General features: G+C 31.4%; 1 protein-coding gene across 1 annotated transcript; it reads left to right on the forward strand.

Annotated features, from left to right (window-relative positions):
* Positions 1-3514: 3514 nt before the first annotated feature.
* Positions 3515-4708, forward strand: LOC128200983 (uncharacterized). The gene has a single exon (XM_052896384.1). It carries the CDS (start codon positions 3896-3898, stop codon positions 4706-4708), a length of 813 nt encoding a protein of 270 aa, XP_052752344.1. The 5' UTR covers positions 3515-3895.
* Positions 4709-21524: the final 16816 nt, after the last annotated feature.

Below are 21524 nucleotides of genomic sequence, written 5' to 3' on the forward strand. Positions count from 1 at the left end.
TTGTAGTAATAATACATATAGCGTTGTAATGTCTTAGTAAGCAATCGCTTAAAAATTTTGGTTTAAATAATTTGATTGATTATTTAAACCAAATTTTTTATGATTTGAATATTAATTGATGATCCTACAATAAAGCTAATTATGACGAAATTTTCATTCGAGTGATTTGAAAATATTCGAAAGAAAATATAAATAATTAAAAATATTATTGGCTGACAATACTAAGATTTAGTACTTTTATAATAACAACTTTTTTGTAGCTCTCCCGCAATAAACGTCGATAAAGTAAGATTGCGTCTTCGTAAAATTAGAAATTTCACCCCAACCTAAGCGATCATATCAATAACATTACAATCCTTAGCAACAATTTCTATACGTTTATATTATAAAATATTATTTAATATCCTAAGTATACACGCAGTTCCTCTACAAAATTATTAGACCCACCTCAAGAAAATACCTTCAATAACGGTGACGAAACAAGATTTGGAGTTTAACTTCTGTTAACTTCTGAAAGACTTTATACATTCCTTGTATCATTATTATGCAAAGGAAATTCATACTAGCGATTCATGATCAAACTAAGTTAAACTTCTACGAAACTCGAGATATAATATATTTTATGTTCTAATATTCTTACAATATTTCAAACAACTGAATGAAAAATACGTAAAGTTAGTGGTGTCGTATTTCTTAGAGATAACTTTGTTCCTACTTCTATTACAAATTCATGTAGTCCAGTCTCAGGAACTTATAGAGACTTTAATAAAACGAAACTAAGTGGATATGAGAAAGGTGCCATTTTATTTTTATACCAATGAGGTGGCAAACAAGCATACGGCTCACCTGATGATAAGTGGTTACCGTAATCTATGAACACCTGCAATACCAGAGGTATTACGCGCGCGTTGCCGACCCTGAAGAAACCTCTTTACCCCCCTTTTGAAGAACCCCATGCTGTAGTCTCTTGGGAATACCTCGGCAGAGAGCTTATTGCATAACTTGAGTGTTTGTGGAAGGAAACATCTCTGAATATAATATTCTTTGACAGTATTGAATTTATAATAGGTTTAAAACAACATAAATTAAATGAAATAATTTTTATCTTATATTTAAAAACTAGAGTTTTTTTTAATACAAATTCCTGTATGAAGTTACACATATTTAAATCTTGTAATTGTTCATTCCCGCTTATAAATCAATAAGTTTATACTTTTATATTATTATAGAATAGTAGGTGTATATGATAATCCTTACTAATGTGATAAGTGTGAAAGTGCGTTTGTTACCTTATAGCGCCATAACGACTTAATCAATCTGTGTGAAATTTGGTATACACATATTATATAAGATTAGGAAGGATACACTGTTTATGCTGGTCAGTAAATATATCCCGATCATGACAAAGTTGCGGATGAAAGCTAGCTAAAAATAATTCTACTTCTATTTTAGATGTGAAAGTTTGTAAATATAAATAAAAACTGTAACAAGCTTGATGGATTTTAGTACGTATGTAGATAGCTTGCGGCCATTATTACTTATTTTATTATTAAAACTAGTTATTTTGATTTAGAAACTAAACTTTTGAACCGGTTTTGATAACATTATTATGGAACTAATTTACAAGTATATTTATTTATTTATTTTACACTTTATTGCACTAAGTAAAAAGAAAAATAACGAATACAGCATATACTAATGAAAAGCAATACAAAAGGCGGTCTTATCGCTAAGCAATCTCTTCAGTCAAGTATACCCTTTCAGATAACGACAAAAACTTTTCTAATCAGTTTACAACTAACAGAGTTATGGGGTAATAAACATAAAAAATACAATCGTATTGAAAACTTTTTTCTATTTGAAGGCAGTTAAAAAACGAATTTATTTATGGTAGTATTAAAATTGTTCTCATATTGGAAAAAGTCATAAAGCCGTCTTAGACGATATGACCACATAATGCGAAGAGATGAGAAACATGTTATTGGAAAATCTTTGCAATTGGCCGAACAATAAAGAGGGAGAGGGCGACTCCATGCTAACTGGTGAACTACTATGAATAAATTATTATCGGAAAATAATGTATTTAAGCCGACAATCTAGGACAGAAACTCTTGGCACTATAAAATTAAGATCCGACCCCACATAAACTGCGAATGTGCTAAGTATAAAAAGAAGAAGACAAATATGACTACATGATGATTTTTTCCAATGGTTATTGTGCACGACGCACCTTTTTAGTTTCTTTTTTAATTTTATTAAAAAGATGTTTTGTTTATAATTTGAAGTCCATGTCAGTTTTTTTTGTTCGTTCGCTTTTTTACTCCGTTGGTTTGCTATGTATATTTTTTATATAATTATATTATCTTTCAAAAACACCGTGTTTCCATACCAGCATACAGTCCTTTCGCCCACAAAAAATGTGTGCGAAAAAAAAAAGAAACTAAAAAGGTGCGTCGTGCACAGTTATTAAGATACAACAATGTAGTCTTTAATAATATAAAGAAATAGCGACATAGAATGGGTTATCGCTTCCTTTCCTGTGTGTGTCATAAAAGGCGAGGCTAAGAGCTTAATAATCGAGGGATGGGCAGCAGCGTCCCTCTTAAAACGTTATCAAAAGGCAAACTGCGGTTGCTAATTCACCTGCAAAGCGTAGACACTACTGGCAAAACCCCCAATAGGAGGAAATTCATGTTCAGCAGTAGACAATTAGTACAGTTATAACGATTAATTTCTTTTACGTCCAAAAATAAATTTGTAACAATCTCTAGACAGATCTTAATTAAGTAATCAACTGTTGACGTATAATGTGCTTTCAATATAGCCTGTGTTTATTATGTTATAAATTTAGCTAGGGCGCTTCGTGGGTCATAAATTATGAGAAATTGCTGTGAATTCAGCGAACAGGCGACGAGGAAAGTTCGCACCTCCCTGGTGCTTAGCTGTGAAAACTTAGGGGCTACGAGTTTGGTGTAAAGTTGCTCCTGCATGATTTATTAGCTTTGAATAAATATAATAAGATTTTAGATTGCATGAAGACGTTATGCATTATTTTTATACAAAACTATGACACTTTCCAAAATATACTCATTAATCGATTTCGATCGGAGTTTTTGTGTATTATAAAGAATAAGTAAATTTTAAAATAATTTATGAAGTCTATCAGAATATAAATTTTTCAGAATATCCATATTGTACAATTTGTGGATGATTTTTGATAACATGACATTTTTGAGAAATGATAAAATAATAAGAACTAATAATGATATTTTACAATATTTTGCAACACTTAACCTAATAACATACTATGCACTGTGTTCCCAAAATAAATTCCATTATACTAATTTAAAGTGTTCAATCTTTTGCAAATATAGTTGCGCTTGTTGCAAATTTTACCTTATTGTTTGTAAGTAATTAGATTTCTCATAATTGTGATAATTTTCATAATAAATACTCGCGGATTTCGATTCATCTCATAATAAGTGTCAAACTTGAAATTGAAAACTACCCACATTTTACGTGATACTGTCGACCATCATATTGGACTCAGTGTTGCCTACCACAAAAGACTATTAAAGATTAATTAATAGGGAGAATTTAGACGCTGTGTTCGAGTATCTATACCATAAAAATGTCGGAATCATCCTTATCGTGGGGTTGCTGCGGCCTGGATAATAGCGAGGAAGAATACATTTGCTACTCTCAGTGTGGACATGCATATCATATTAATTGTTTGAATCCAAATGGGAATACGTCAGACTTTGAAGTCGTGTCTGATTGAAAATGCCCAGCCTGCAAACCTGTAAGAAGAAGCTTAAACAAAGACGTAACACCAGCACGTCAAGATGGTCTTAATCCTATTGAACGCAATGCATCCAAAAGGCCTAATAAAAGAATGGCCCTCTCATCCCCTTCGGAACAAAAAGAATCAGCAGCATATATGACACATAATGACATTCGAGACCTGGTGAAGGAAGTTATTAAATCTGAGTTGAAAACAGCGATTTCTAACATGAGTGAGACTCTCACTAATGAATTGAGAGCTGTCAAAGATGAAATGCGTAATATGAGAGATTCCATGAGTTTTATAAACATTCAATATGAAGAAATTATAAAACAAAATAATATCAACTCAGAAATCATAAAAAACTTGCAGTCTGAAGCCGTCGACATGCGTTCCACAATTACAAATCTGAACAATCGTATTAACCAAATCGAACAGGCTACACGTGCTAATAATTTGGAGGTACAATGCGTCCCGGAGACTAATGGAGAGAACACCTTTGAAATGATTCAAAAGATAGGTAATGCAATTGGTTACAGCATCTCGGAGTCAAGTGTCACACATTGTATACGTACTGCAAAGATAAACCGGTCTAGTTCACGTCCCCGCTCAATTGTAGTGCAGTTTAACTCTCGAAAAACTCGCGATAGTTTTATGGCTGCTGCAATTAAGTTTAACAAGTCTAATCCACACGATAAACTTAACACTGTATCCGCTGAAATAAGTAACATAAAACGACCCATTTATATAACAGAACATCTCTCACCTGCTAATAAGGCACTTCACGCTGCAGCGCGGTCCAGAGCGAAGGCGTTGAACTATAAGTATGTTTGGGTACGTGATGGAAGAATATTTGTGCGGAAGGATGATGGAGCTAACTACAATCTAATAAAGAGCATAGACTGTATAAATAAGTTAGTATAAATTTTATAGTATTATTTTAAGTCATGTAGTAGTTTGTACAACTTTAAAATTCTCATCAATTAATATATTGTATCAAAATGTCCGTGGGCTTAAAACCAAAACACAGGATTTCTATTTAAATGTGTTAAATTGTAACACGGACATTATTGTATTAACTGAAACCTGGTTAAACGATGGTATAGACAGTTCGGAACTTTTTTGTGATAGGTATGTTGTATATAGACGTGATCGCCAGACTAGTAATAGTTCTAAGAGTGAGGGAGGTGGTGTTGCTATTGCTGTCACGAAAGAGCTTGTATCCCACCGAAAAAAGTCATGGGAGAGTAGCTGTGAAGACCTATGGGTTGTTATTAATGTTTCTATTTCTGATTCAATCCATCAAGTCGCCTTATGCGCATTGTATCTCCCGCCTCCTGTTGATAGAATGTTACTGGATAAATTCTTAACAAATTGCAATAGAGTATCTGAAATCCATGATATGCATACTTGTATATTTGGCGATTTTAACTTGGGCAGCATCGACTGGAAGGCTATAGATAATTCTACTATTGGATATCGTTTATCTGCCAGAGACCAATTAATGCTAGATTTTTGTAGAATTAATAATTTTCATCAGTGCAACAATGTTGTCAATATTCGAAACAATATACTTGATCTTGTTCTGGTTGACTTCTCCCATTGCGAAGTCAATAGGGCAGCTGCATCTCTTAGTAGAATTGATCTGCTTCATCCGCCATTGGAAATCGTTATTTCTACCGGAATATTTCCACAGAGCGGATTACGAATCTATCAATGGATATCTTCAGAGTATTGATTGGAATGAAAAGTTTGAAAATCTTGGCTCTGTTAATGATTTAGTGGCTATTTTTTACAATATAATTGAGGATGTCCTGATTCGTTTTGTGCCGAAATACAAACATAAGAAAAACACGTATCCGTGTTGGTTTAGCAATAGTTTAATAAATCGCTATAAAGAAAAGTACAAACTTTTAAAAAAATACAAAAAATACAAAAATCCAAGGGATAAAATAGAACTAGATATTATAAGTAAGAGATGTAAAAAAATGACCACAGACTGTTACAAAACTTTTTTAAATAATAGTGAAAAAAAGATACAACAAGATCCGAAACAGTTTTGGTCATTTATTAAAAGTAAACGGAATAAAGGTAGTTCATTTCCGGCCGAAGTTTCCAATGGCGTTGATTCCAGTACAGATGGATTTGAGATTTGTGAAATGTTCTCTAATTACTTTGCGTCTATTTATGGGTCAGATACTCAAACACTGTTGGATAATAATTATGTGGCAAGGTACTTATTGCCATCAAGCTTAGGCTATGGACTTACGAATGTTCAATTTTCTAAAGACGAAGTTTTGGCTAGGTTGATATGTCCATTGATTCAAAATTTCATAAAACCATTAATCACGGACTTTCAGCATGGTTTTGTCAAGGCTAGATCAGTGAATACAAATTTAGTAACATTTGCTGATTTTATTACTGAAGCTGTAGATACTAACTTGCAAGTTGACGCTATTTATACAGACTTTAGCAAAGCTTTTGATTCAGTACCCCATAATATTCTGCTGCAAAAACTATCTTTATATGGTTTTGCAGATCCTTTGCTATCATGGCTGAGATCGTACCTAACCAGTCGATCATTTTACGTTGTTATTAATGGATTTAAATCGCTCAATAAAATGATTACATCAGGTATCCCTCAAGGCTCTAATATTGGTCCGATTCTCTTCAACATATTTATAAATGATGTTGTTTCGGGTTTTGAGTCGTCCTTAGCATATTTGTTTGCAGATGATTTGAAACTTGCAAAAATTATAAGATCTGTCTATGATTGTGTGCTTTTGCAACGCGATCTGGATAGACTAATTATGTGGTGTGAATATAATGGCATGTCTCTGAATTTCAGGAAATGTCTTCATATAAAATTCACTAGAAAACACAATAAAATTGCCTTTGATTGTCACATCTATGGTGAAACTTTAAGTGAAGTGAGCACTATAAGAGATCTGGGTATACTTCTAGACAATAAATTAACATATTTACCTCAAATAGAGTTTGTAATAGCAAAGGCATCAAGAGCTTTAGGTTTTGTAATTCGCAATGCCAAGGAATTTGTAAATCCAAAAACTAAAATAAAATTATATTATTCATTAGTTCGAAACGTCTTGGAATATGGTTCGATGGTTTGGCGACCACATTATTCGACCCATATTTTAAGATTAGAGCGTATACAAAAAAGGTTTCTCTGGCATTTGGCTTTTTCAGCTCGACAATCTAAGACCTTGGTGGCCTACGGGAACAGACTTATCTATTTCAATATGGTATCACTTGATAAGCGTAGAACATTAATAGATTTAATGTTCTTATATAAGTTGTTTAGGAACAGAATTGACTGTTCTCAGCTTCTTGCCAAATTTAATTTTCGATTGCCCGTACACTATCCCCGTAGTTACAGCAGTCTAATGTCCGTGTCGTTCCGTAGAACTGTTCTTGGTGCCAACTCCACTGTACCACGTCTTTGCAAGCTGTTGAATGATTGCAAGCAACACTTGGATATTCACTTCGATACAGAAGGGGATTTCTATAGGAAAGCATTACAGTTAATTTAAATAGCTAAAAAACTTATGTGAAGCAATCATCTACTGAATCTAAAAAACTATACCAATGTCAAATACTTCAAGAGATTGTTATACCATATTATTGTTTTTGTTAATTAGCATGCTGTGTTTCCTTTAAAATGATTGTACACTAAGTATAAATAGACGGTAATTTTAATATTAAATCTTATCAGTGTAACAATTACTAGGAGACCAAATAAAGATAAAATAAAATAAAATATTTTATTATATTTTTAAAGTAAAATCGACAAAAAAATACATACATATGATACATTCAATTTGAAAGATGTGATTAGCATATCTATCCGTATTCTAGTTCATGCCACTTTCTAATTGAATTTACTCCTATGTAAAATAACAATCAACATATAGATGATTATCATCATCATATTAGTCGTTATCAGTCTCCTGCTGCACGTAGGTATCTCCCAAAGACCGTCATTACGAACGGCCCCGTTCCATTTCCATCGATAATTACTCTCGGAAATTCAATTAATTTTTTTTATGTTTAAAACAAAAACAGATTAGTCATATCCATTGCAAGTTTAGTTTTTGGAATAAAATTGTTTAGAAGATTAAACACAAAGTGTACTCGTATTATAGTCTTTAGATTAATCGGTATATGCCTAGTCTAATATCTAATTTTATATGCTTTATTACATTTATACATGTTTGCTTTTTCATAAGTTAGATTGTCTTTTTATTCGCTTTTTCTATCAGAGTTTTATCAAACCATTGAAATTCCTTAAACTATTAACTCTTCATATTTCACTTTGCTCCATTATGTTAGGTTTTTCTTTTTCGTTTGTGTTTTTTCAGATTCATTTAATACCATCTGTAATATCACCTTTTTATGAAGCGTTATCTTTCCACCAAATAATCACTGCTATTAACTTTCTATGAAGCATTTAATTATATCAAATAAAATTTTTCTATTTGGTACATTTCGATCCGTTCTTTTTTGTTTGCTCGACATTCCACACCTCATTATTTTTAGCTCTCCATCCTTTCCCATCTTTTTAAAATCCCTTACCTTGTTTCGCCTGGAAGTATTATTATTTTACTGTTTTTTTTTTTTATTTGATGTACCAATAAGTAAATAAAGTATATTGAGAGTCTTAGAGATATTGTGATATTTATGGTAATTTTCACATCTTTATGTGAAGGTTACTTTACCATAAAATATATGGGTGAAAAAGAATATTCCGTAATAGAAGAGAAGTAAAAAGAACCGCAAGAGAAGTAAAACTAAAAATTTTACCAGCCATGGGTACCTTTCAATAAGAGAAGCATATCTATAATTCTCTTATTGGCTAGTAGCAGGATAATAATAAGAGTTTTTAAAATAGTCAAATATCCAGTGAAGCATTTATAATAACAATAAAAGTAAAAGTATATATTTTTTGTTAAATTTTGTGGAGAAAGCTGATCACGACTTCGGGATTATTCTTATTATATAGGTATTTTGTTTGTCTCTTACTGAGAATATCGAGTTCTATATGTATAAGATTAGGGACTGTAGAGAAGTCAAGCGGGTAATCATTTACTTAGGAGGACTGGATCTCGTTATCTAAGTATTTCCCTGAATCAGATGTCGCTCGAATCAATTACGTTTATCCTTCAATAAGAATATATTTATTTATTCAGAGAACGGATACACCTATTTAGTATATATTTAATTTTTTTTTCTTAGTGGGAATTCTGCTAATACTTTTAGTAAATGTGAATATTTGTTAATAGATAGGTGGTGAAAAACTTATAAAGCAGTATTTAATGTAATTGCGAGTAACAAATTTTTTCATAAGTAATTATTATTAAAGAATATTCATGTTTAAAAAACTAAATATAGTAATATTTATATATGTATATTGTACATATCTATTAATCAATTTTCATGCTAGGTCTCTTACGGATACACAGACATGCTGTATACGTTATCACAAATGCACATTATAATAATTAAAATAAAATGTTTACTTTCTTCTTTAATTAAAATCAAATTAAATGGAAAAGTATTTATTTCAGTAACATAATTGACATCAATATTTTATTTGCTGGTAGTGATGCCTTCTTTTATGCACAAAAACACCTATAGCAAAAATCGCCGCAAGTAATTTGCATTATTTTATTAATTCGCTGAATTTAATATTATGTCATTTAATTAAGAATTTCCTCGACACTATAGTTCAAATAGGGCACTTACTCATACAGGTCTACATAAAAATACTGTACCAATTTTAAACTCTAATTAAATTTATGGCGATGATAAATACCGTGAACAAAGTAATACATTACTCTTGAGATCGGAAATAAAGCAATTTATGGCATGGAATTATTGAATTTGGAAGGACGAGGCGAAGCCGAGTATTTCTGAAGTAATATAATATGTTTTGTATATATATAACAATGTGTTTAATATTAAAGCAATTTCCGCGAAAGGGGGATGGAACACATTAATTCATGAGATGCCGATAGGCCTTGAAATGCAATAATCTAATAGTATGAATACAAATGTCAAATTGGCATATCGACAACAGTATTGTTAAAAAAAATACATTTGGAGAACAAAACGTAACGTGGCTTGTCACGATAATACCATCAATGAATGCCTTTGTTTAAATTTTCCTTCTAACGTGTTTTTATTCTCTAGGGATTGATTTTTTCGTTTCGGGTTTACCGACAGTTCTTTGGGAATATTTAGAATGAAGGTACTGATAATGGATTTTTTCGGTGTTCAAAAAAGGTTTTACGACATGGTGAATACTTAAAGATGTTTTGTACAAAAAAGTAGAATATGGCAACCTTTATAAGTGTAAAATATAAAATGTATCTATTTAATACTTTACCTGCCGTAAATGGAATTGAAATTACCAACTTCGTTTGGTAAATTATAATGATAGCAATATAAAAATTTATCATAAAATTATAATCGCCAAATAAAAGCAAAAACTAAATAAATAAAATATAGAAAGTATTCGTACTTCAGATGTTTTAGTTTTTCATCTAACTCTGAATCTGTTTCTATGCTTATACGAACTATCGAGTCCAAACTTGATGTTACACATGCTAACTGTATTAATTAACCAGTGCTTTCGATCCAACCTACTGAAGTCGGTTTGCGTTTCACTAAATATAGAAGTGTTGTGATTTGAATAGTTATATGTTTAATCGATAATATGGGAGCTATGATAGACAGGTAATCAACAAAGGTACATAGGTAATATAAGTAAATCGATACGTATAGACTAATACGTGCATATAATACGTTAAACTATACATATAAACTTATACAAATTACTTAATGTGTTGAACCAATGTTTGTTTAGTAGACCATTAAATTAGGATTCTACACACAGCACTGAAACTAAGTTTGCATATTTCACTGTAACTTAAGCGGTCAAAATTAACATGAGCTTAATTATAAAAGTTTTTATGAAGTTATAATAATAATACGGATATTCGTAAAACAAATATTATCTGGTGTAAAACTCTTGATGGGAAATATATAGTACCATATATATCACAGAATATATTTGTGTAATGTAATATCTCTAGTTGAATAATAACTATGGTATCATACTGTATTGTAATTGATTATGACGAATTTACTCATGTATAATTTAAAGCAATTTAAAACATGAGTAAATTCGACATAAATGGCTATAGAGATATAATTCTCTCTATTACATCTCTCTTTATCTCTCATAAAAAGTTTGAAATATGGCCGTGAAATGTCCAGCAATAAATATAAAATAGGAGCTTTCATCACATATTTATTAAAATTATAACAATGTTCATCGTAAGACTTCATATAATCTGATCACAATTTTGAAGTTCTAGAAAAAATACTTCTCTGAACATAAATCAGGTTTAAGACAAATTTATACTTGAAAAACATGGTGATATGTTTTTCTAAGTTTAACAGACATACAAAGGATACATGTTATTATCCATATTATCTAGAAATCTACTACGTTTACTTAAAATTTTGTGAAGATTGGATAAGCTGTTAAGGTATTCAGAGGTCGTAATACCCTAATTCTCAGAAATGGCAATGCATGAATGGTATCTTGGACGTCACAGTTTATTTTGGGAAGTTCATGGTGCTGTTCATGTCTGTGGGTGACGGTAATCACTTTCCATTTAATAGGCTTGTTTGCCATTCTAAGTTGTAAAAAAAAATTAGAGTAAACTCTATCAAATACTCTATCAAAAACAAAATCTGAAGAAAAAATAAAGAAAGAAAGATATTCATAGTATAAAAAAAGCAGAAAAAGAAAATCGAAAGGCTCAGAATTGGTAATATTATCCATTAATATAGCTACAAAAAATACAGACCAAATAAGAAATTACTTCTTTTGGAAGCGACCGAAAAATAAAACAATTTAGTTAAAAAGTTCTCGCGGTCGTCTACATTTTTCAACTAATAATTTAATCAAGAGCTTAATAATTGCAGACTGGAATTTCTCAAGAAGTGAAAATAAAGGCTTAAAAGTATCTCAACTTTTCCAATTAAAAGTAAATTTTAATTGGTCATACTTTAAGTTGAAAATGAAATAAAAATATAATAAAATAGCACAATAAAGTATTTATATATAGTAGTCTAACATTAGAGGGAAATCTGGATTGAAAGATGACGCAATAACAAATATTGCCATGAAGATATGGTATTGGTTATGGCATATGGAAAAGATGAAAATACGAAATAAATATACTTTATGAATATAAGTGTACGAATATATGTTGGTAGGAATCGCTTGAGGCTAACGTACGTCGACCAAATAGGTGTTTTGCTGGAAAAGGGTCAAATAAAAAGTACCTATAATCGACGAGTCTATATAAATAGATTGATGAATGTGAAGGAAGCAAAAGAGGTCCGATTGAATCGGAGTATTTGACGTTGTTTATTGTTCTTGCCTTCGTCAATCGAAAATAGGTGTAATTTGTATATTTGACCGTCTTGATGGTGCTATGGTTTCTGTCTACTTGACTTTCTGGTATTATTAATGTAGTACTTCCGTTGCTTCCGTTGCTTGCAAAGCCCGTGAATACGTGTACGTCGGTGTGGGCATACATTTTATATTATAATATTATCATGTTAAATCCTACGAAGATGACAAGAACTGGCGGTATTAAGCGAAATGCACTGCTTTCTTCACGGAAACATAGTAATATTCATACACAATATTCTAAGTTAACAACGCTCGCCTTTTATAGTCACGAAGAAATTATAGGTTCAACCAGGTAGACTTTTTAATTTTATTACACTTTATAATAGTTTTATAACACCGGTATAATAAAAATAAAATGTAATCATATTGTTGTGAAGTACTCGTATACTGTGAGCATTGTATACACACGACGGTTTACCAACAAGGCAGGCGAAGAGGAAGACTGAGAAGCCCAGCAGTTCATACCCGAAGATTTCTGTTCATACGCCATCTTTCTCACCTATGACAGTGCCGCGAACGCTCAGCGGGCTGAGGCGCGCAGTCATGCTCGCGCTCGCGTCACTGCCTCTCAAAATTAAGGGTCCCGAATGGTCCCGAAACTAGTCGAATTTTTTTAACCAAATTACATCGAATAACAACCAAATTACATCAAATAAAAATCGGTAGTTCTTATATTAAAATACTTGTAGAATGATTATATTGCAGAGTGGGTTGTAGAAAACATATCAGTAGTTTTTGTTATATAAAACAATATATGCTGAAGAGGTTCACTAGAAAGTGTATGATGATAGGCAAGGATGTAATCAGGTTAGATGGCCAATCGTAACAAAATCGGCAGGAATTAACCACAATGATTTTCAGGACGAACCGCGTCGAAATTGACCTAACAGGATATAATATTGTTAGCAATGGGCGGCCCCATTGCTAACAATATTATATTCCTTATCCTCAATACTAAGAATTCACTCCTTTATTTATACAAAATATAATAAAAGATAGCAGTAATAGTTATTTAATACATTTATCATGATGTTTGTGGGTGAGTTACCGAGTACCTACCAGTTTATAAGTGTTTAGTGGTGAGTTCAAAAAAAGACAAATGTCAAGTTTTATTCGACTGTATGAAATCATGTAATTGTTTAGATACTAATAATTCTTACATTTAATTTGATAAATAAATTCAAAGTCATACAATCTAGTGAATACCTATTAAATAATAGCTGATTATCTATTAATCGTATGTAATTAGTTTAAGACAAACGTAAATTGATATCTGTTAACTTTATAATACATAGTTATAATAATAGTTGACTTATTAGATTATCTAGTTTAGGTACTCAAGTGTTGGCTTTATACATGACTGACATGATATCTGTAATATTTTTATAGGCTGCACATATGTCCAGTTAGATCTGATGTAATTATTCAAATCACAAAGCAGTGATGTTTGGTACGCAATCTTCGGTTGTCGGAGGCGTTTAAAATTGGCAGGGTTCTCCGGGATTAACTCGAACACCCTCCTGCTACTCAATCTTGGTCTTAAGTTATTTAGATAATTAATAAGAAAATTAGAACTTAGTTTATAAGTGTAATAAGATCACGTCTAATTATTCTCGATGTAAGCAGGGTATGAAGTGTCCTAATGTAACAAATGCTGTAATGTGATTCATGGCTTTATTTCACTATCTCCTGCCCATATATGATATGTTATTTATCAATTTACTGATACCCGATCCGAAGGCGAGAGCTACAAATCGTACATATGATACTTTTCTTTAGTAATGAAATACTACATAATATAATGCAGTGTCTGGTCCTGGCATAGAATGGGCCACGCCTTCCTTTTCCGTAGGTCTCGTAAGAGGCGACTAATGGAATTTAAGAGACGAGGAATGGGCATTAGTACCCCCCTTAAAACGTCATCAAAGTCTAACTGCGATTGCCAACTACCTTGCCAAGCATGGCAACTATTGATAAAGCTCCCTGGTAGAGGCCTATGTTCAGCAGTGAACAGTTAATAGCTGATATGATGATGATAATAATAGTCACAGATATGTAATAATAGTGCATATACGTATAGTTGTTACTAGTGTCAAAACTTTCATAATAATATATTTATACAGAGGATATTCTGAACATTTACGAGTTATTCGACTAATTCGAATAATATATGAAATATATTGTTATGTGTATAGTATACGATGGTGGTATGCTATAAAGTATCTGCAACGGAAATATCTCAGCGTGTTCATTTACATATTTTTTAGAAAAGTCATCTGCATGGGTAATTCTGTGTGTTGAAGCCAAACAGCTATTTTTGCATAGCTTTGTTTCAGTTTGAACGATGGGGTATGGTATTAAATTAAAAAGTACAGAGGAATAATATTCTAGTCCTTAGAAATGACAGTGTATCATGGTTTTGTATTTTTCGATTATGTTATTAATTATTTTTGTATAGATCAATATAGTTTAATAATCATTAAACGGACTAAGAACTAATTATAGTTCCATGGTTATCAGAAAAGTTAATATTAAAAGTCTTTTAACAATAAATTGTTATTTTATAATGAATCTGCCGAGACATGAAAATTACTGTCATTCATTGTACTAAAAATAACATGTAAATTATAATAATTATAACTAATTTAATTATTAACCGAACACAAGTTAATTGCTTGTCTGACAATGGACTGGCGGCTGAATTACCATTTTAATAAGGAAGATTAAACGAGCTTGTGAAATGAAACAAATCTTAATTTGTTGATGTATGAAATTTATTTACCTAACAAAATTTTTTTTAAGTGTATTTGTACGTGTTAATCTTGTATAAGAAGGTATATATAATCTATTTACAATCATTATTCTTTATAATAAGATACATTTCGAATGTATATGATACTGAAATGTTAAAATAATGGTAAAATGAGGGACGTTTAACAGGTTTATTTTTTAGTTTAAAGTAAAATTAAATATACATTTCAATACTTTTCAAATTCTAACTTTTCTATATTTTAACTCTAAGATATAACATATGTCTTCACAACAGTTATTTATTATATGTGTTACATTATATATATGTTTATAATAACAAAATTACAAACCAACATCGCTGAGTATCAACTACAAACTATTCTAATTCAAAGTTCAGAAGGCAATTTTGAGTTTGGTCACTTTTCCACATTACTGGGTCATTAAGCAATTCCATTTCGCGCATAAATAAAATCAGGGGGCATAAATGCGCAACTCAGTTAAAACGTTTTTTCCAGTATTTAATCTTGGTATTACAACCCGAGTTTGCAATTTATGGGTCGGGTTTATTATTATTTAAAAAAGCTTTAGCATGACTCGCTTTGTTCTATCAATCTGTCTTAGGGTAAGCGTAAACTTGAACATCTTGTAACGACACTGTTGCCTTCTATTAAAATAAGCAATGTCGTAAAAACCACGGCTATTAAATTTTTTGTCACTTTATGCCCGCCCTAATTATTTTTAAGCAACTTACAAAAGAAATTGCTTCTAAACTAATCTGTATGGTTTTTTTTGTATACATTACATGATTACGTCATTAATTAATGAATAGAGAGTTTTATCAAATTTGGTTCCGCAGTTTAGTTTATTGAATCAAATTTACTAGATTAGTTACAATTGAAACCGGCTTTTTGTTTGGAACACAATCTTAAATTATTTACCAGGAAAAATGAAAATGAATACTTTCATCATGTAATTTTTAGAATTCCATAATTAAGACGAATTTCATGATACTTACCATTAATAATAATAATTATCGTAATAATGATATTGTAAAATAAACGAAACCATTTATACTGCATTTTATATCAAAGATCCGATCTTACAGCTTTTCAGATATATGTATATCTGAAAAACATATTAGGTTATTTATATACACTCTTTTGTGCATCAAATAAAATGCAGGTTATTAATATTACCTCAAAACTTATTATTAAAAAAAAAATAAACGAAATCATTCTAATGGTTTATTTTTGTGCCAACATATTTGTTAATTCTTAAGTTTGTTTTTTATTACGTATACCAATATTAGAAAGAGGAAAGAATTAGTTTGATTTTTTTGTAACGGATATACTCAAAAACTACACAATCAATGTTAAAAATTCTTTCACCTATTATAAAAGTTATTATCAGCGAGTAACAAGTAAGTTTATAAACTATTTTCGACAACTCTGTCTACTCGTGCGAAGCCGAATCGGATCATTAGTTGTAATATAAATTGACTAGAATATATAATAAAAGACGAAAATAGGCAAAGCGTTAATTATACGCATATTAGAATACAATTTTTGTAATACATTATTTCGTGTTGTGTTTAATTTTAGTACTATAGATAAATCAAGTAATTAACACAATATCTGATTATGAGGATGTAGATTTATAACGTTACGCCGACTAAAGTACTCATTATACGCTATAACAGGAAAATAATAAGAAATGTTCAAAAGGAGCTCGTTTTTACCCCGCCAGAGTAAGGGTTAAATCCGTTTTAAAAATTAAGAATTTTTAGCGAATTGTGTTGCTATTCTATTAATAAGTGTGGAAGTTTGTGATCATAAATAGATGAAGGGATGGATGGGAGGATGTTAGTTACTCTTTTATGCAAAAATTACTGAACGAACTTGAATGACATTTGGTACATGGGTAGGTTATATACTAACTTAGCATATACAATATTTACTGATACAAGTGAGCAGGGCCGCGGGCAACAACTAATCCAATTTATGTTCTGGTAAAGCTGATTAGTATTGGAAGGATTGGAAAATGATTTTATTATGGAAAGCGTATATAAGGCCTAATTCTCAACATGATATGGTTCATATTTATGTACATATATAGATAAAAATAAGACAGATTTGTTAATATATAAAAAAGACAGACATTTATTGATTTTTGTTGAAATAAAAATATATGCATAGAAAAATAGATAACGAAATATATAAATCTAAAAATAGAGGATTCACGGGGATTTTCATATAATGTAAGTAAATAAAAATGGATTTCTCGAAAATAATGGAATCCACGCGAGTAAAACTATGGAAAAACAATTATAGAAATATAATACATAACAAGTAAAAACAAGAAGGATGCATACGTAAATATAGTTGTGTATGACTGGTATAGCTACTCATTACGTTTATCTACCATAGGGGTAGGCATAAATAACAGGATGCTAAATATAATTTCGACTAGTAAACGCCGACATACGTTGTCTTTCTTGCCTGTGAATGTTTTTTACTTCTCTACTTTAGTACGTGTTATGAAAATGATACTATAATATATTAACAAAATTAAAAAGAATACTATCAATATACAAATGAACTTTTTTATTCTGTGGGTTAGAGGACGGGGTATGTATTAAAGCCGACGTAAGTCGAGAAGGTTAAACCTAACTTAATAATATAATATATAACAACACAATGCATCATATCGGGGTATGAGAAACTGACAGGGATCTATTACGTCAAACGACATAATAACCTTGTCCAGTATATCTACTAGTATCTGGCCAATAAAAACAAATTACAGGTTTCTAATCTAATGTGAAGAGAAACTCTCATCCAACCACACGTTAAAGAAAACGATTTTGTGAAAATCCTATGGGAAATGTCCGTTCAAACACGTATCACCGTTATGTACAATAGACTAGGTTTGATATACATGGATAAAAATAATAATAAAATATATTTAATAGATTTAACTGTTGGTATCATCTGACTATATTATAGGAACTAAGGAAATTAAAAAGGTAAGCAAATATCACCTTCTAAAAATTGAAGTTAGTCGTTTGTGGAACACATAAACGATTGTCATTACGATAGTTATAGGCTCAACAGGAATAGTAGCTAATAATATAAAAAAATATACAATTAAGTTAAATGTAAACATTAATATCACTATCTAAAAAAAAGTAGCCATTCACACATCAACCACACTCAGCAAAGCATTAGGATATACCGTATTCATACACAATACACAAAATCATCACATTCAAGACACGCAGTGATCATAAATCATATAATAAACAACTAACACATGACATTCAACAAACACCTTAGAATCATCTAACACAATTCATACACCGAACACAATCATTCACAAATTCAGTAGACACTTAATAAAAGAGAGGATAATGTAGGAGAAGAAAGATATAAAAAAAATATCGATAGAGGACATAGGTATATACCTTTTTTTCATGTAGGTTATAAAACGGGGTATATATTAAAGCCAACATGGAGTTGAAAAAATAAGAATCTAACTTAATATGTAGTAAAATGTAACATAAATATATAAATTTTTCGTGATCTAATTGTACTCGTACTATTTATACGTCAGTAAAGTGAAAAGTTACACAAATATGAAAAAAATGTATTATGTAACACACTTTGTATGAGCTAACTATCGCATGGTGATAGATCAAATGATATTAAACTCTATCAATCTCGGACATACCAACACATATTTTTATATTAGTCATATGGCGGCTTTACCCGCGTGAATTAGTGGTAGTAATATTATAAATATATATAGTTTCAATCAAATCCATTTGGTGATAATAATAGATAATAAACAAATATTTAAAAATCAAAATTTTTATAAGTAAGATAGATAATAAATATTTCCAAAGCTCATCAGGAAGTATGCGGACAAATCGCGACCCTTAACAAAAATTTGGCAATTATTCTTGTTAATTGCTTAGGGTGAATTGAATTGAATGATAATTCCGTTCAAAAACCGCGTAATAAATTCAGATAATACCTTCATTCAGCAATATTTTTGCATATCATCCGATTTATTTCACTGTTTAGATTAGTAACGCCCTTTTATAAAGATTAACTTTGCTCAGTTCAAGTGAAGAGGCTTCAGAAATGGATTGCTTAACTTTGCCAAAGATTAGAAAGATGAGTATCGACCGCTGTCAACGTTGATTGATGTTCTGCGTATCTACTAACTATCTATTAACCTTTATTTATAGCTTATTAGGTGTAATAAGTTCGATAATTAGTTAGTATGGATTACTATTACGAGGAGTAACTATAACACCAAACAATGTATTTCAATTTCATTTTAGGTATTTTTTATGTTGTTGTATCAGCCGTTAACTGTTCATTGCTATACATAGCCTCTCCCATAATAAGGTTCTGCCAGTAGTTGCCACGCTCGGCAGACAAGTTGGTAACCGCAGTTTGGCGGGGGGAAGGGATTGTTAATATGGAGGATCTAACAACACTATAGCTAGCAATATACCCTATCAGGATGACCTCACCATCACAACAATCTTGATTAATTCTTTAAGCATTCGTCACTATGGGCTAACTGATCTGTTTCATCCTCATCTATCATCCCTCACTGGAGCTCTGCCAGTGTATACCGATAGCGCAGGTGAGGTTACCATTCCATTATTAGCCATAAAAAAAACCGCAGTTTGGCTTTTAGTGATATTTTAAAAGGGATGCTGCTGCCACTGCAAGCTCCCTTAGTTGTTTTTTTTTTAATGGATGATAATGGAATTGTAATCCCGCCTGCGCTAACGGTATATGCTGGCGGGGTACCAGTGAAGGATGATAAGTGAGAATGAAAAGTCAAGTCAGTTAGTCAATCGTGATGACCACACCTGGAATTCAACACAATGCTTTCCAGCGATATCAGGTCGACCTGACAAGATGTATTGCTAGCAATAGGAATGGTACTCCGTATTGCTAACAATCCCTTCTTTCTTTAGTCGCCTATTATGATACCCACGAGAAAAGAAGTGGTAGCCTATTCTATTCTGGGACCTACACGGAAACTATCCGTTGCGTAGTTAAAAAAAAAATAAGCGGTAAAATGGACAGCAATTTTTTTATACTTTTTAAAGATTTTGGTTTATTTGTTACCTCTTGATACCTTGATGGCTCAACAAATCGTGATATTATAGTATACTATTCGAAATTGAGACGAATATAGGCTACTTATACTTATCCCAGACGAAATGGTGGATAAAATTTAGTGTTAAAATATAAATTCGTTCGCCAAAACCTCGAAGCGTACTTAACTTGAAAGCTGTCTTTCTAGTTTGCTCCAGATTCGCTAAATGTAGATTAATATGCTGCTCACATATATTCTGTAGCTTATTCCAAATATTAGGAAAAATGCTTCTATGTTTCTTCTCTAATCGATATTTTGTCAGTGCTAGCATGGAAGCTGTAATAATGACAATACTGCGTTGTTTACATTTGTTTTTTTTTTTACTTTTTGATGTTGATATATTTGCTTCTCCATCAATGCAAAGGTGCGGAAGTTAATCTGACTCATTGTAAGACCACATACAATGAGTATTTGCTATATTATATCCTACTCATATTATAAAGGCGAAAATTTGTAAGGATAGATAGATGTCTATTACCGTTTCATGTAAAAACTACCAAACAGATTTGAATTAAATTAAGTACAAGTTTAGGTTTTTTAATAGGTGAGAATGGAATAGTAACTTCGCTTGCGCTATCGGTATACGTTGGCCAGATGACAGATAAGAATGAAAGCACGTCACTTAGCCCATCGTGACGAATTGCACAACAATTAACCTCGACGATTTCCAGGGAGAGGTTCCAACTGAGTAGAGGTTGACTTGATATTGCTAGCAATGGGGCTGTTAGATCCTATTACTAAGAATCCTTTTCTTTCACATGGTTAGGTTAGATAGGTACACTTTATATACTGAATCACGCAAGTAAAGCAGCAGGATACAGTTAATGATAAATAACAGACCACAACTAGGTATATTGAATAGCATAACATACATTTATATTTTTATGTAAGCAGTTTAAATTGGATTACAGAAATGAAACGAAATCTGTACCTACTGACTAACCAAGTTCTTAATACTATTCTGGGAATTACCGTAACAAAAATGTTTATGTACACAAAATCCAATATCAGTACTTAGTCTTACAATTGTTATGGTTTCATACAAATTAACGCTGAAATATAATTTCATAAATTGTTTAACCAATTGCATTTCCTTTGTACGCGACTTACCAAAACCAGACGGTCCGTTGCATGTTTATTTTGATACGAACACCTTCGCATTTCCTTTTTGTAGACTCCAGTGAAGCATGTTCTCAAAGTAAGAACCGACAAATACGTATCCATCTCACTCACACATATGGGAAAGCAAGAATATATAGTGTGCTTTTTCATGCCGGTTACAGGAGTGTAGGA

The sequence above is a fragment of the Galleria mellonella genome, unplaced genomic scaffold (genome assembly GCF_026898425.1).
Source record: "Galleria mellonella isolate WM207_F2 unplaced genomic scaffold, CSIRO_AGI_GalMel_v1 utg32, whole genome shotgun sequence".
NCBI classification, from domain to species: Eukaryota; Metazoa; Arthropoda; class Insecta; order Lepidoptera; family Pyralidae; genus Galleria; species Galleria mellonella.